Source organism: Coenobita brevimanus, chromosome 57 (assembly GCF_032717465.1).
Source record: "Coenobita brevimanus isolate Jiangsu-jjx chromosome 57, ASM3271746v2, whole genome shotgun sequence".
Classification (NCBI taxonomy): Eukaryota; Metazoa; Arthropoda; class Malacostraca; order Decapoda; family Coenobitidae; genus Coenobita; species Coenobita brevimanus.
Window position 1 is genome coordinate 18,889,807 of NC_137010.1, and position 15,432 is coordinate 18,905,238.

General features: G+C 41.3%; 1 protein-coding gene across 1 annotated transcript in view; it reads right to left on the reverse strand.

The window, feature by feature from the left end:
- LOC145401919 (uncharacterized) overlaps nt 1–15,432 on the reverse strand; it is a 492,294-nt gene that overhangs the window by 59,787 nt on the left and 417,075 nt on the right. Inside the window, exons 9-12 of the mRNA XM_080274025.1 lie at nt 8,778–8,866; nt 4,795–4,858; nt 3,125–3,282; nt 2,040–2,158 (exon numbers count right to left, since the gene is read on the reverse strand). Of these exons, the coding sequence (XP_080130151.1) occupies nt 2,040–2,158; nt 3,125–3,282; nt 4,795–4,858; nt 8,778–8,866 (430 nt within the window). The remainder of the gene's footprint in view (nt 1–2,039; nt 2,159–3,124; nt 3,283–4,794; nt 4,859–8,777; nt 8,867–15,432) is intronic.

Below are 15,432 nucleotides of genomic sequence, written 5' to 3' on the forward strand. Positions count from 1 at the left end.
AAATGCTGCCTCTTGACTATGATACAACCAAGCCTCTTTACTATATCAAATTTTCAGGCAAGGACAAAAGTTTGGTCAATTTGCCATTTCGGACAACCATGTATTTTAATTATTACAGTATGTATTTCTGGTGTGTTAACTTGTGAATAGATCGACTTGTAACCATCAAACCTGTCCCGAATCAAATGTTTCCGAGTTATGCTCCCACCCCCTCTCCTCTGACGATGACGGACACCGGTGGAGAATCGGGGTTTTGGGTGGGAGAGCACACACACACACACACACACACACACACACACACACACACACACACACACACACACACACAATGTTATCCTAACTAGCCCCCTCCTGACAATATTAACCATCCCATCGCATTCAACCTTAATCTTCAAAGTAAAGAAACTACATCTTGCTGGTTGTTTTTCAGTAGAAATGGAGGCAGAAACAGATCAAATCACATCCACCTTATCACAACCCAACCTAACCATAATGCATAAACAGCTTGTCCAGTGTCTATAGTACCCAGTACCTTTTCTGTAATTACACGGTAGTTTATTGTTAGGACAGCCAACCTCTCTTGGTAATACTCTATGATCTCTTAATAAGTCAACAGCTGCATCGACCTAAATTTCGGTAATTCTTTACCAAACGGGCCGACAATTCCAAGTATATTCTTACAAAGTCCCGATCTGAGGAAAAGTAATTTTGGTACATATGCAACACAGGTAGTTAAATATTGAATTTTAACTGCAGAAAAGGACTGAAAAATTATATATGCTTATTTTGGGGTATTTAGGAAGCCGCCAGTTCGCCCTTGGCAGCCTATATTCAACTGGATGCGTTGACTGCCGAATGCCGACGATCTCATCGACGAGAAGCGTTAGTGCATCAGACATTTAAATACAATAAGAAGCCTAATGATCCAGCCTAACTTAGCTTATCCTAATTTAACTTTCCCTAACTGGGGGGCTTCGGCCCCAAGACCTCCTTAACTTTAACCACCTAGGACTGCCACTGAACCAAACCTTAGTGAGCCCCCGAACACCTATCAGGTCAAATCCCAGTAAAGTCCTAACTTGCTAAACCTAATATTTAACATAACCTAACATATTATAGCCTAACCTATCCTACCCTATCCTATCCTAACAACCTAACCTAACCTAACCTATCCTAACTTAATCAACTGAAATTAGCCAAACCTACCGGTAGAGAATTTGAAATTACGCCAAAAGTAAGACGTGTGTTTGGAGTTCGGCTGCAAGTTTTGCTCTTGCTGGTAACTTGATCAGGGTGACTGTTTGTATGACATAAACAAGTCTTTGCGTATTTGACAAGTTTAAAAAAAAAATATCTATGGTAATCTATGATGCATGACAAGCAACCTGTGAAAGACTCATTTCAATAAAAGATAAGGAAAGGCCGGACCCGTTTGGTAAATTAATAAAATTTATTCACAAACGTCCAATAATTGTAAGAACGCCAGCCATATCTGAACTTATTTCAGATTTAAAGTTCAGGAGATGCGGATGTTTACGTAAATCATGTGACTGCTTACGTGTCACGTGACCCCCCCCACCACCAAAATAAAAAAACACTCCCATTTGCGTTCCGGTTTCAGTTTGGTCAGTGCCTGCCATCGCCTCTCCGCCTGACCCCCCTCTACAGGTCAAGATTAAAGAGGTACTTACTACAGTTAATATTCATTTACGACAACTACTTAGACAGGGAAATGATAGTACAAGATAAGATCAATAAACTGTCCATATTTCCTAATTCCATGGCTGTCCGAGACGGTAAGTTGTCCAAAAGTCTGTCTACATGTACTTCACACTAAGGGAATGTCGGTCACTTTTCTTTCTGACTGCATATCAAAAATTAATGAACAGTCTCTGACTATGAGTTTTGTTTCATTCAAAACAATTAGAAAAATAAAGAACTTAAACGTCTTTCCTGCATTTCTCTTCCACCCAGTTACTCGCTTACCATTCTACCTCGGTCAAAAGAGTATTTAGTGTGTGTGAACTGTCTCTACTCACTGTCCTGGGCGCCCTCCACAATCCTCCGCTGGTATCGTCTGCTGGGCATGCGTGTGAACTCGGGCTGTGTGCGTGACCCCAGTTTGGCCTCCTGTACTGCCTCCTTCTCTGTACGTCCACTGAAATGATGATATATATAATTATAATATATAATTACATAAAATACATAATTTATATATAATATGTCTATCTATCTATCTATCTATCTATACTGTACATACTATATATATATATATATATATATATATATATATATATATATATATATATATATATATATATATATATATTGTCATTCTCCGACCCCACCCTTCCAATTCCTTCAAGGGAAAGACAAACAGTTTAATGGTGTGGCTAACTGTCCGCAGACATCCCCCTCCCTCACTCTCAACACCATAAATCCCGGATTGGTTCTTGCTTTCATAAATCTCCAACCCTTTTTTTTTTTTTAACATGATACAGAATCACTAAATCTTTGAAAAATGTCCTGAGTCATGTGTACCCTTTATTCCATTCGAATATGATATCTTTCACGAAGTTCATATCCCTATTTTTGCCCTTCACAATTCTACACCAGTGAAATTCCTCCTGTCACTCTCCCTTATTTAAACGCAATCCTTCCTTTAATGATCACATTTATTTCTTGTATAAACGTGCCAACATTACTCCCGCATTTCATAACTTCCCTACTTAGCCTCCGTTTTTTATTCGCTTTTATTCCCTTCAGTCTAATGGCATGACAGTGTGGTTTATTCTTGCCGCTTCCAGACGATAACATGTAACTTAAGAGAGACCTCTGGTATTCAGCTGGTCGATGAAAACTGTATCTAACCCCGCCACTATGAAAAATCTCCTCTAGGTTTAATATAATCGTCTGCTGATGGTAAGAATAATTAATATGTCCCTGGGCTGAAGGGAGCTCATTTGACATCATTCATAAACTACATCATCATCATCTCACTTTAGCATGCTCACTCACTTTTTAGCTACTTTCATTCCAGGCTACTCTGACTGTCATTTCAGAACCTCCAACATTATCAGTTCACTTCATGACCCTAACTCACTAGCTACCCCTCATGACTCACCTGTACCTGAATTTAGATCCTAGTGAGAATATGGCTGCTGGAGTGTTGCCCGAGGCCTGGGTGAGCCTGAAGAAGGCATGGTGCTCCACACAACACTGCCACAGGTGCTTACACGCCGCCTTGCTCGGGGTCTCGAAGCCGTACGTGTTCTCGGAGTTCTGCAGAAACGGGATGCGAGATGAGGTGATAGATTGTGAAGCGCTGTGCCGTGTTGTGGTAAGGCTGAGCTGGTAAGTAAAGGGAAGGACATGGGTTGAGGGATGTGATGTAAAGCAACAGGTTCTGATGTGTTGTGTGGTGTTGTATTAGATTAAGGTTTAAGTTAGGTATGGGATAGATTGTGCTGCATGCACGTGGAGAGGCGGGGTGCTGGAGGTGTCCATGCACCTGCCCAATTTGCCCCATGTGTTGTAAGTGTTCCCTTTGCCTGGACCCAATCTATAACAACCGTCACTAGGTGCTTTATATATATATATATATATATATATATATATATATATATATATATATATATATATATATATATTCATTTATTTATTTGTGTGTGTGTGTGTGTGTGTGTGTGTGTGTGTGTGTGTGTGTCAGGACCAACTTGCCTAGCCCCGGGCTCCTACGCTTCTCATGGGGCAGTGTAGGATTGGATATATATATATAATATATATATATATATATATATATATATATATATATATATATATATATATATATATATATATCCTGCATTAAACTAGTTTTCTGCACGGCCCTGTTGTGGTGCGTTGTGTTAAGGTAACAGATAAGTGACAGTTTAAGAGCACTGTATTGTTGTAGTGTGTTGACGTGTGAGTTATGTTAGGTTGTACTTTGTTGTGTTTTGTGTTACGTTTAGGCATAAGTTAGGCAAGTGACAGGTTACTTTTGGTTAAGTTAGGTTGTGCTGTGTTGTGCTAAGGTTTGAGCTTAGTAAGTGAAGTGAAAGACAAGGGCTGGGTTAGGCAAGGTTAAGTCATGTGACGGTAAGAATTCATTAAAGCTATGTTAGATTATGGTGAGGGTGGGGTGAGGCTGGGCTGTTTTGGACTGGGTTGGAATGGATTGGTCTAAGTTAAGCTGGTTTGGGCATGATGATGTGAAAGCAGAGGTTGGGTTGGGTTAAGTACTATGAAATTATAACAAATTCTCCATCTCATCATCCATTACCTTACACTCACATGTACAGTACATCCCTCCTAACACACACTCCTCCATTTTGTCCCTCCTTATCGCTGCTGATCTAGTTCTTCCTCTTGTTACAGTATGGTACATCATCTGGGGCTTGCTTTTCCTTTCATACCCATCCCATTCTTACATCCTCCCTCACTACACCGTATTTTTGTTGGTATGGGGTTCGTAGTACGAATACTTCTCCGTAAGCGAGTTTATGTTGACCTTTGCTCTTACATTAATCATTATATTGTATGTTATATTTTTGCTTTCTAACACAGATACAGTTTGCCTCAGTAACACACAAGGGCATATTCAGGAGTAACAAGCAAATACATCACTGAGAAACAGGTGTTACCAAAGCTCCAAAGCCAACGAGAACACACTTGTTTCTCCACTTCATTCTTGATTTATTTCTTCTTGTATCTATCTCGCTCTCATGCATCTTCCCTCACACTTCAACACTGCACTTGCAAAATTTTCCTTACGTTTTTGTCTCTCACTCGCAGCATGAAGAAACGACCTCGGAAGTACACCTTGGATATTCTGGGCCTGAAAGAGGAAAATGAAAGCTACAGTTTATCATAAAAGTTAGTAGCAATAAAGATACGACTATGATATACTCTGACCTGGAGGTGTATGAGAGTGAGACGGGCTGGATGATGATAAGGAAGATACACGGCCTACGAGAGAAAAGCTGCAATATGTCAGAGAAGTTATCTGCATACCAAGCTGCAGCATGGTATGTTTTGCCTTGCAGGGTATATGTGAGTTTGGCGGTTAGGAGAAGAATCAAAAGAGGAAGTAGGGCCAGTAAGTATGAAGTAAGCTGAAACTGCTCAGAAAATTTAATAGCAACATAAAGAATAACTTTTGTCTTACTTTGACTCAGAGGATGTATGAGAATGGATTGGTTGGCAAGAGGAGGAGGAAGAGGAGAAGGAGGAGGTGGAGGAGGAGGAGTTAAATACGACCTTCAAGAATCTATTAAGTTACCGCTGACCGGAAAACTTGGTAGAACTTTATTAAGTGGTATACTTTAGGTAGAATTAAAAAAAAAAAAAAAGGTATATAGGGCCTGCAAAAATTAAAGTTAAATATTGAACAGAAAAGTTAGCATCAATCTATCAGGTATGTGTACTTGACTAGGAAAGTATATGAGAGTGGGGTGGGAATGGACGATGATGATGGTGATGCTAATGAGGAGGAAGCGGAGGAGGAGATGGAGGAGGAGGAGGAGAATATGAGGGGCGTGAAGACTAAAGGAAATTACCTATGATGATAACAGTAGCGATACACAGGACATTTACCTTATGAGAGGAGGGGTGGCTGGAAGATGAGCAAGCTAGCGAATATTAATGTGACAGCGAATTATATAGACCCTCCCGCTTCTCTCTCTCTCTCTCTCTCTCTCTCTCTCTCTGGAATAGCCTCTTAGGATAATGAGCTCTGCGGTGTGAATAAAAGTATGGCTGAGTAGGAGAGAGAGAGAGAGAGAGAGAGAGAGAGAGAGAGAGAGAGAGAAACCAAAAACACAACCAATGGAGTACGGTCGATATCATCTGCGGTCATCTGTGGGCCACTGGCTCACTGCGGATGTAAATCTCGCCCAAGTGTATTTATATCTGCCGCTACGTGTTTATTTATGTTAATTTGCCATCCCTGGGCTGTGCTGGCCGCTGCTGGCCCTTAAATTTCGGCGGGCAACATTACACGTTCGAATTTCCTGCCAAAAATCTTCATTCCACTCCAACCTAAGTGTGGTTTATTTCTTATTTCCAAGCTTAGTCTGTTTTTTTGGTTTTAGATATATATATATATATATATATATATATATATATATATATATATATATATATATATATATATATATATATATTCTCTGTTGATTAAGTTACTTTTGTACGTCTATAAAAACCTTATATTATTGCAATTATTCTGTAGCGCCGAGGATTACATCTTTCTATCACCGTGTAGTGCCCCGCCCCTACTCAGTGCATCACACACGGGTACAGGTTAGTACGACTATAAAGTTCTTTGTGTTGGGTCCTTGTCCATGAAATTACTTCTGCATCTGCATTATTTCCCAAACAATAGACGTTAACTACAGGGTGAGTCGAAAGTCTGGAAACAGGGCAAAGCGAACATTACAGGATATCTCTACTATGACGCCTATCCTGTTTACAGAATTTTGATTCACCCTGTAGTGTGGTGCATTTATTTATTTAGTTTTCCCAGCAAATATAATTATCACTAACCTTAACTACATTATGGCCACACAATTCTCCTTATCCGCGATCTTAGTACGGCAATATAATTTTTTTCCAAGCCAATACTCTGTCCATTAAATCACCTTCGCACTTGCACTGCATTTGTTCAAGATATAGTAGAAGTGGTTAGTAGCCGTAAGTTAGTATTCACTCGCAAAATATCTATTATCCTGAGTATGGCTATAAAGTTTGTTTATGTCGATACTCTGCCCATTAACTCACTTCCATATATGTATAAGATGTAAAGTATACGTTTTATTCAACACTGCCACAACGGGAATTTTGTATGAGGTGGCGCCAGACGATATAATTCAGCTGGGTCATAGCAGCCTAAGTGTTAATACTGGTACTATTAACCCTCTCATGGCTGGGACAAATCTAGCATTCTATCAGGCTTGTGGCAGACGATTTTATTCAGCTGAGAGTGAGTCATATAAGCCTGCGTTAACCTGCAGCCATTCAAATCTTTGGCGGGATTTCAAAACACAAATACGACATGCCGATGAATCGATAATGCACCGAAACTTCATAGAGGATAAAAATAAGACCACTAAGTTACAGGTGGGTGCCTACGGAATGCAAAATGGCGTACGGTGGCCAGAGCTAATTGAGGCGTCACGCACTACGGGTCATAAAGGCAGGTAAACGAGGCAATAAAGCGCCGAAATGCCACACAAATGCTTGCTGGCATGGCTAGTTAAGTACATGATCCCAAACGACTCTTGACTGCCCCTCCTCCTGCTTTATACTTGGTGATGCTGGGTAGGTCTCAGTCGCCGTCTGTCTGTCTGTCTGTCTGTCTGTCTGTCTGTCTGTCTCTGTCTCTGTCTCTCTCTCTCTCTCTCTCTCTCTCTCTCTCTCTCTCTTTCTGTTAAAAGAGAGAGAGAGAGGGAGAGAGAGCAGTGATGTTATCATCATTTTTTAATGGCAAACTGACAGATAGTGAACGCAGGCGTAAAGCCTCACACAGTAATTGGTGTGTGTGTGTGTGTGTGTGTGTGTGTGTGTGTGTGTGTGTGTGTGTGTGTGTGTGTGTGTGTGTGTGTGTGTATTTTGTTTCCACTAATGCCCGACGATTTTATTGAGTAGAGACACCCCTCCCCCGGTAGTGATTAGTGGGTCGGAAGCAATCACTAACCCCTTTCACTACAGGAGATTCCCGTGCACTGTATCAAATTGTTTGTTTGGCGGCCAGAGTCACGAAAAAAATAATAATAATAATTTACAGGTCGAATGAGTATACAGGGTCAAGTTCAAGCCGGGGAAACTGGAAAATTTTACATCAGTTTCCCTACTTTACATGAAGCTGTTAGAATGTATACTTCAGTTTGTCTTCCTAATAACTCTACAGTATACTTTTGTGGTCTAGGAGGAGGATACATTTTTCTCACCACCCTTCTTCGCTCCTCTCTCTCTCTCTCTCTCTCTCTCTCTCTCTCTCATAAAATTGTGACACAGCTAACAAGAAACAGAGACAGGCACACATGCTTCCTTCAATGCCTTCCTACCTCCCTTCCTTACATCCTTTCTACCTAGAGCCAGATGTCTTAATCCTACGTCACCCTGTCTTCTGTCCTCAGGCTGCCCTTCCTCCAACTCACATCACTCATATTTGTCTTCATGCCCTTCCTCCACCTCATCCTCGTTCTACCCTCCTCCCTCCTTTTTCTAAGTAAGGAAGAAGGAACCAAAAGCCAGGACCCGCAAATTGTTCTCTCCAGGGAAAAACAAGATAACAGAGAGCTCTTGGAAGGAACAGTTCTTGCGGGCTCGCGGCCTTTGGTTCCTTCTTCCTAGCATTAAAAAAAAAAAAAAAAATACATTCATCCCCCCCACCCCATCCTCGGTCTACCCTCCCCCTCTCCCCCTCCACCTCACTTATATACATTCTCCTAGTCAGTCTTTCAATGTCCACTCTCTCCACATGCCCAAACCATCTCAGGGTACAGTATTTCTAACACTTTCCGCACATCCACGTTAACATCTAGACTTATATCAATCTAACTGCCCGTCTATACGTAAATGTTTTAATCCCGGAAGTGATCACAGGCAAATCACCTCCATGTCACCCTGTCCTCCGCCATCAAGCTACCCCATCCCCAGCTCACACCACATCACTCCTATACCTATCCTATACCTCGTTCATAAAACTCTTGGACCCGCCACTGATAAAACTGTACATGAGGGGCGTAGCGACATACCAGAAGTAGTTTCCGACTTTGGCTTTGTTGCGCAGCACGATCACGCCAGAGGGAGTCAGCCCCAGGAAGTACTCAATGTTGTCCTCACCCTGCAGGAAAACATGGCATATATTTAACAAGGGCAATAAATAACAACAAACAAATAATCACATGAAGACACTAAAATGGAGACAGAATATAGAATGCACAGGAGAAATAACATCATAATCTTTCCACTATTATACATGGGGAAAGCAGGGTGGTGAACGCGCGCGCGCGCGCACACACACACACACACACACACACACACACACACACACACACACACACACACACACACACACACACACACACACACACACATTAATCCACTAATTTATGAGGTGTCCTTCACCTACAAGATGCTGCTTGGCTTTAGCAAGCATAAAAACGTCCACCCTCTCAACTTTAGTGGACGTATATCATCATCACCAACTTAATATTTTTTCCTCACCTGGAGATGGGGTGAGGTGGAATCCAGAGGCAAGGAAAGAGTAAGTACGACAGAGAGAGCTGTCAATAAACTGCCTAGTAAAATGAGCCACACGACCATCTACACATTATTTACGCCCACTTAATCCTGGTCTCATCACATAGGCCTAATGATCTGCACTTGTAAGATATTTACGGATGCGCGTCACATTCACTTGTCAAACAGATTAAATGTTTTAACTGGAGAGAGAAAGAATTAAAAAAAATGTGCCAAACCCTTGCCATTTATTTTCGGGTCGACTGTATTTACCCTTTCAGTACGATGACATTCTTTATCCAATTCTTGCTACTTTCAAGCGATTTTTATTCACAATGGGAAAGACTTTTCGAACTAGAGGCGTCAGCTATAGACTACTTTAACTAATTCATAACTAAAGGGTTATACAAAAGTTAATAAAATAGTCTATTCTTGAGAGAAAAAACAGGAAAAGGACGTCAACAAAATGAGGGATTAAGAAACTGAGAAAACCCAACCTCCATATCATTACGTCGACCAGAAACTTGCTACCCTTACCTGTCTACGGCAAGGACGACTGTGGCTCCGTACTCTGTTTCACTAATATTTAACCCCTTCAGTCCTACTATGTCTACTTTGCTATCTTCAGAATTATGAGATTTATTTTAGCGTTGCTATCTCCAGACGATCTGACTTGCCTCTGATAAACTTTTCGGACTGGAGGGGTTAGTTACAGGCCTCATTATCCTCTTCACTGACATGCTTTCTTATGCAGAATCAAATCGTCTGGTAGTAATATGAATAACCCACAGAAATATGTCACCGTACTGAAGGACTTAATCACCTCAATTTAGAGTCAACAGGAGCAAGCTCAAGTTATCATCATAATCTTTGTGTCATATTTTGCTATAAGTTAGGTGGAAATGCAAAAATACGGACAGACAGGGTTCAAAGCATAACCTTCAACCTGGCAGGAAATCACAGGTGCGCCATAATACTAGGAAACTGCTCATGATTTTTTTTTTTTTTTCTACTTGTTTCAGTAATGGACCAACCAGGAAATCTTTTGAAGGCTGCGCTCAAAATAACCTCACGGTAATGTATCGTTACTCTGACGATACCTCGCTGTATTTCTGCAAAGTTGCCAGACAACGATGTGACCGTCACCTTTCTGCACTTCATCATTCTTCATCACCAGCACAAAATATAACCCAAAACAAGCCACTCTGATCTCACTGTAACGTCACCCCACACACCACAACACCCTTATTATCCTCACGCACCTCACTAACAACACACTCTCTTACTGTTATGCTCCCGAGCAATTCAAAACACCGAATTGATCACGCGTGCATAGCAGTCTGCCCTCGCTATAGTGCAGCTTCTTAACACCACAACGCTGCTTCTTACCTTTGCACCTCACTCTCGTAACACCGCCTCCACTGTAAAGCAGTCCCTCACACCACAACACATAGTTCATTCACCACACTAACAGCACAGTCTGCCGTCACTGTAATGCTACCACTCACACCACAAAGTCTAACTCACTTTATGCACCCCACCCTCATAACACACACCTGCCCTACTGTAATGCCACCCCCCAAACCACAACACACACTACTTGTGTACTTCACACACGTAATACACTCTGTCTTCACGGTAATGCAGCCCCCTCAGACCACAACACACTTGCAACCTACTCACACAACACAGACATTCCTTTAACACGACAACCACAGAGCTGATGTGGTCGGATTTCTGCAGTCCACTACGCCTTGCGCGCATGGATTTGAAACTCCAAGAGATGCATTCCAAAACAAGAGCTTTTCCTAATTTAAATAAAATCGTCCTGAAATAGCAAGACACGCTACAGCAATACATTATCGTAGTGAAGGAGTTAAGTATTTTTGCTATTAACACTGTTAGTCGCTAATGAGTAGGGACAGAAATGCCTGGTGGTCAATCCTGTTCTTGAGTCTCACCTATTGCACAATACTGCAACAGTGAAACTGGATTATGATGGTGATGATACCTTTTTCAGTACAATATTAGTCATGTGGCCAACCTGACGCCAATATCATTTTTTTTTTTTTTTTTTTTGGGGGGGGTGGGTTGGGGAAAGTTAAAGTACTTTTACTACGACTTTATTTTATTCATGAACCTGCTACACAAACTTGTCGAGTTTAGGGAGGGCCTCGCACGGGTAAAGAGCTACAAAGTCACCATTAACCATATAGTCTACTCTTGCCGGATACCACCTGACGACTTTGTTCAGCGTCGGGGAGAGACTGCGGAACGAAGGGGATGAATTCAACAGCCTATATGAGGAACCCATTACTCTGGATACTCCTTGAAATAACACTACTACTCTCTCTTCACTTTAACTTGGCCTAAAATTGACATCTCTTCACACACACACACACACACACACACACACACACACACACACACTACACAAAGAGGAGTAATGGACAGGACGTAGAGCCGTAGTAATGTCTTATTCTACCATCGAGCTATGGGAAATAAATTGCAAAAGGACGATATTCTCTGGCAAGTTGAAGTGAAAGAACCATAGTAGGACATTCTATTATTTCCTTGAAGATAACGTGGCCTAGTTTTTGCCACTCTGAAGTTATATTTACAGTGCTATGAAAGAGACACTTATAACGGTACTGTATCTCTTTACAGTGCTGTCTAAGCTATTTTATTGCTGCCATCAAGATTACACTGGCTAGTTTTTGCTAAGATGAAGTTCATTCTTACAGTACTAAGACCCCAGAGTTTTTATTGCGGAATTATATTCCATATCAACACTAACTAGTTTACTTCACTGCTACCCTGATGATGATATAGGATGTTTTTTTATACACAGAACATAATTACTCTAAACAGCACTAAATTAACGATGGAGGACGACAATTTCGCACAGCTAACTCTTTTTTCCTCTTTGTTACTTTTGCAATGAAGACAATGTAGACTATATACTAGTACACACTCGTCCTTTGTGTACATCCCTCTAATGGCAGGAATCAACCGATATTCTCACTCCTTCCCGTACAAAGTTGGTCAGCTCATACAGGCTTCAAAATGCAATGTGTCTAGACACTTCCAAACAAACGGGTCCTTTCTGCTCTTTTGTTTTGATATGCTTATTGCAATTTTGAGCCAGGTAGACGAAGTCGATGGTCATTATATTTGTACGAAATGTACCTGTGTGTGTCTGTGTCGAAAACTCAAATCTCATAAAGTATTGATTGTACACGGAAAAGTTATTAATAATAGTAGTTTAGAGTTACAACCTGAGTTCACATGTCACTCAACCAGCATTGGGAGTCATCCACGATGGATACATAATAGTCAAGTTTCCATCTAACAGTATTATTACAGTCTACCTGGCTCACAGATGACAGGTAGTCTTGTCCAGCCTTTTATTCCTCCTTCTTTCCATTAAAAGAATTTAAAGAGAAAATGAACAACAGGATATCTCCTTACAAACAATAAAGACATAAAAAGTTTAAAGTCCATTCATTTGCGAAATCCTAATTTCATGGAAATGCCTGTCTGTTGTAACATTTACTCCTCACAGTGATAATGTGACAGCCACGGATATAAAAACGATAGTACAAAATTTATTAGCAACATTATAATTTCTCCCCCAAAGCCAATAAAGTCAGCATTTTCTTCTGCGAAGCATGAGATTTACATTGTTATAAGAACGACTGGTATGTGGTACCTAGCGAAAGTATTATTCAGGAACCTTTTATATGTAACATGAATTGAACTCCTATATCCACCACCCCACACTTACACTTTCGCCTCCGTTACGTATGATTGATGGTGGTCGCCTGCTGGACCTAACCCGGCTGTCAAGGTTACCGTCGAAGGATACCCAGGCTACCACTCAAGGATGTTAAACTCATGGATGGGTTAGGTCCTACTGCGTTTGGCTGTGTAATGCCAATTTTTCCAGAGTTTGAGATTACTGAGATTCTGTGATAAACACATACAAAATTGCGCATTTCCGCAAGCTTTTAGGCATAATTTATTTCCATTCAGTTTAGCCACCGTTACATTAAAAACAAATATAATACTATATCACAGAACAAGAAACTCTCCCAGAATTTCATTGTCACATTTTATCATCTTAACCACAGTTTATTCGAGCAGTTGGGCAACCCGGAAAATGTTAACACTAATTTGATGGTAGTTATACTATCGACAAGCCCTTGTTTATAGCGCACCTTATTACATTTTTTTATAATGCTAAGAACCTCTGATTACAGACTGTAGCCCGCTTTTCAGGGTTAGAGTCATCTGTCACAAGCTATACCGGTATATCTTTTTCTTTTCTCTCTCTATCAAAACACACACACACACACACACACACACACACACACACACACACACACACACACACACAGAGGCTAACCCGGAAAAAAAACTACCCTGACGCTAATGACAGGCTTCCATCATTACTTTTGACATATTGCTATTATTATTTTTTGTTATCATTTTATTTCATCACAGGCTCTAGCATATTATTTCTCTTATATTTTTCAACACCAGGCCAACCCGGAAAAATACAGTACCTGACGTCAGTGCTGCGCTACGGCCATTACTGTGCGCCATTAGTAGGCTATCAGCACCTCGCCTTCATACACGCCTACCCACTTACCGCCACTTAACCCTCACAAGTGTACGCCGACCTTCGCTACTTGATAACACAACACACAACCGCCATTCTGGGTCTCTGTGTGTGTATTCTTCAGACATTTTGGTTCTGTCTTGGGCCACACTTCCAGCATTTTGGGCCGACGTCTTGGTCTACCCTACTTCCGACATTTGAATTCCCGAAGCCTACTATTTCGACGTGCTACGTGCTGTCTACTCCTCCGCCATTTTGGTTCTAGGTTCACCACTTAATGTCCTTCAAGTACACACCGACTTTGGCTACTTGATAACACGCCGTGACGGCAACTGCAACCAACGCCATTTTGGACCCACGTCATTTTTACCCTTCCGATATTTGGGGGTTCATATGCACCCTCCTTGTTTTACTAACCCTTTACTCACTTTACTTGCGCTGTCTTCGGAGCTGTGAGACTATTTGCATGACATCCCTAAGCGAAACATGTAGGAAAGGACCCAACCAGCGACGCCTAGCCCTCTTCTCACTTTCAACGCCATGCGGGAAACACGTCGGCAAGATTCTCAACTCCTGCTACAGCTTGAAATAATCCAGGTTCTATAGACAACAATATATTCCCATCCTCACAGTCACCGTTAACGCCACACAAGGAATACGAAGGATACTCTCGGGGGCCATTCAAAATTACGTAACCCAGTGGGGGTCTGGGTAACAAGCCAGGTGTTACGGTGTGTTACTGAAAGGTGAAGGGGTGCCAGAAGGGCTATGTAATAGTAGTATAAAAAGCTAATACAGATGTAACATTTTTCCTTGATGCGGAATACATTTATTTATCTATACCCGCAACGCAAAACCAACTAAGAACATTAAACACAACATATCCTGCCTTTGGAGATATAATGGCCTTGATGATAGTTTTCCCTCGCACAAAACAAGACGAACCAGTTACTAACGGCACGTGTGGCTAATACAATGAACGTGACTACAGTGCCCATTATTTTTTCAATATTTCCACCAAGGAAATTCTCTCTCTCTCTCTCTCTCTCTCTCACACACACACACACACACACACACACACACACACACACACACATCGAAAATTCGAACTTTCGTGTGAATTTTACATTTTGGCCACCACTGTGCATTTTCTGCTGTTTGTGTGAGTCCGGAAGGGGTGGGGGTGTCCAGAATTGTGTTACTTAATATTTCAGGGGAGTGACGGCTTGCTGTTTGTGTCTTACAGGGGAGATGGCGAGGTATAAACTTAAGTTATGCATTTTTGTTTTTTTCAAACGGCCCAGTACCCAGTTACCATGACCCTTCCCAACACACAAAGTTTGTATTCTCCTGTGGTTATACTCATGAAGGGTCTATTTCTATGATAGTCAGTTCTCCAGTTTGATATTATAGAGAATACGTCTGCTCAGTCGTATTTTTCATATTTTTCACTTTTTATTCACTCTACGAGGTTCACGCTGTCCTGGCACAAAATATGGACAGACGGACGCAGTTTTAAGATTTGCTGTGTCCTTCTGATGCAC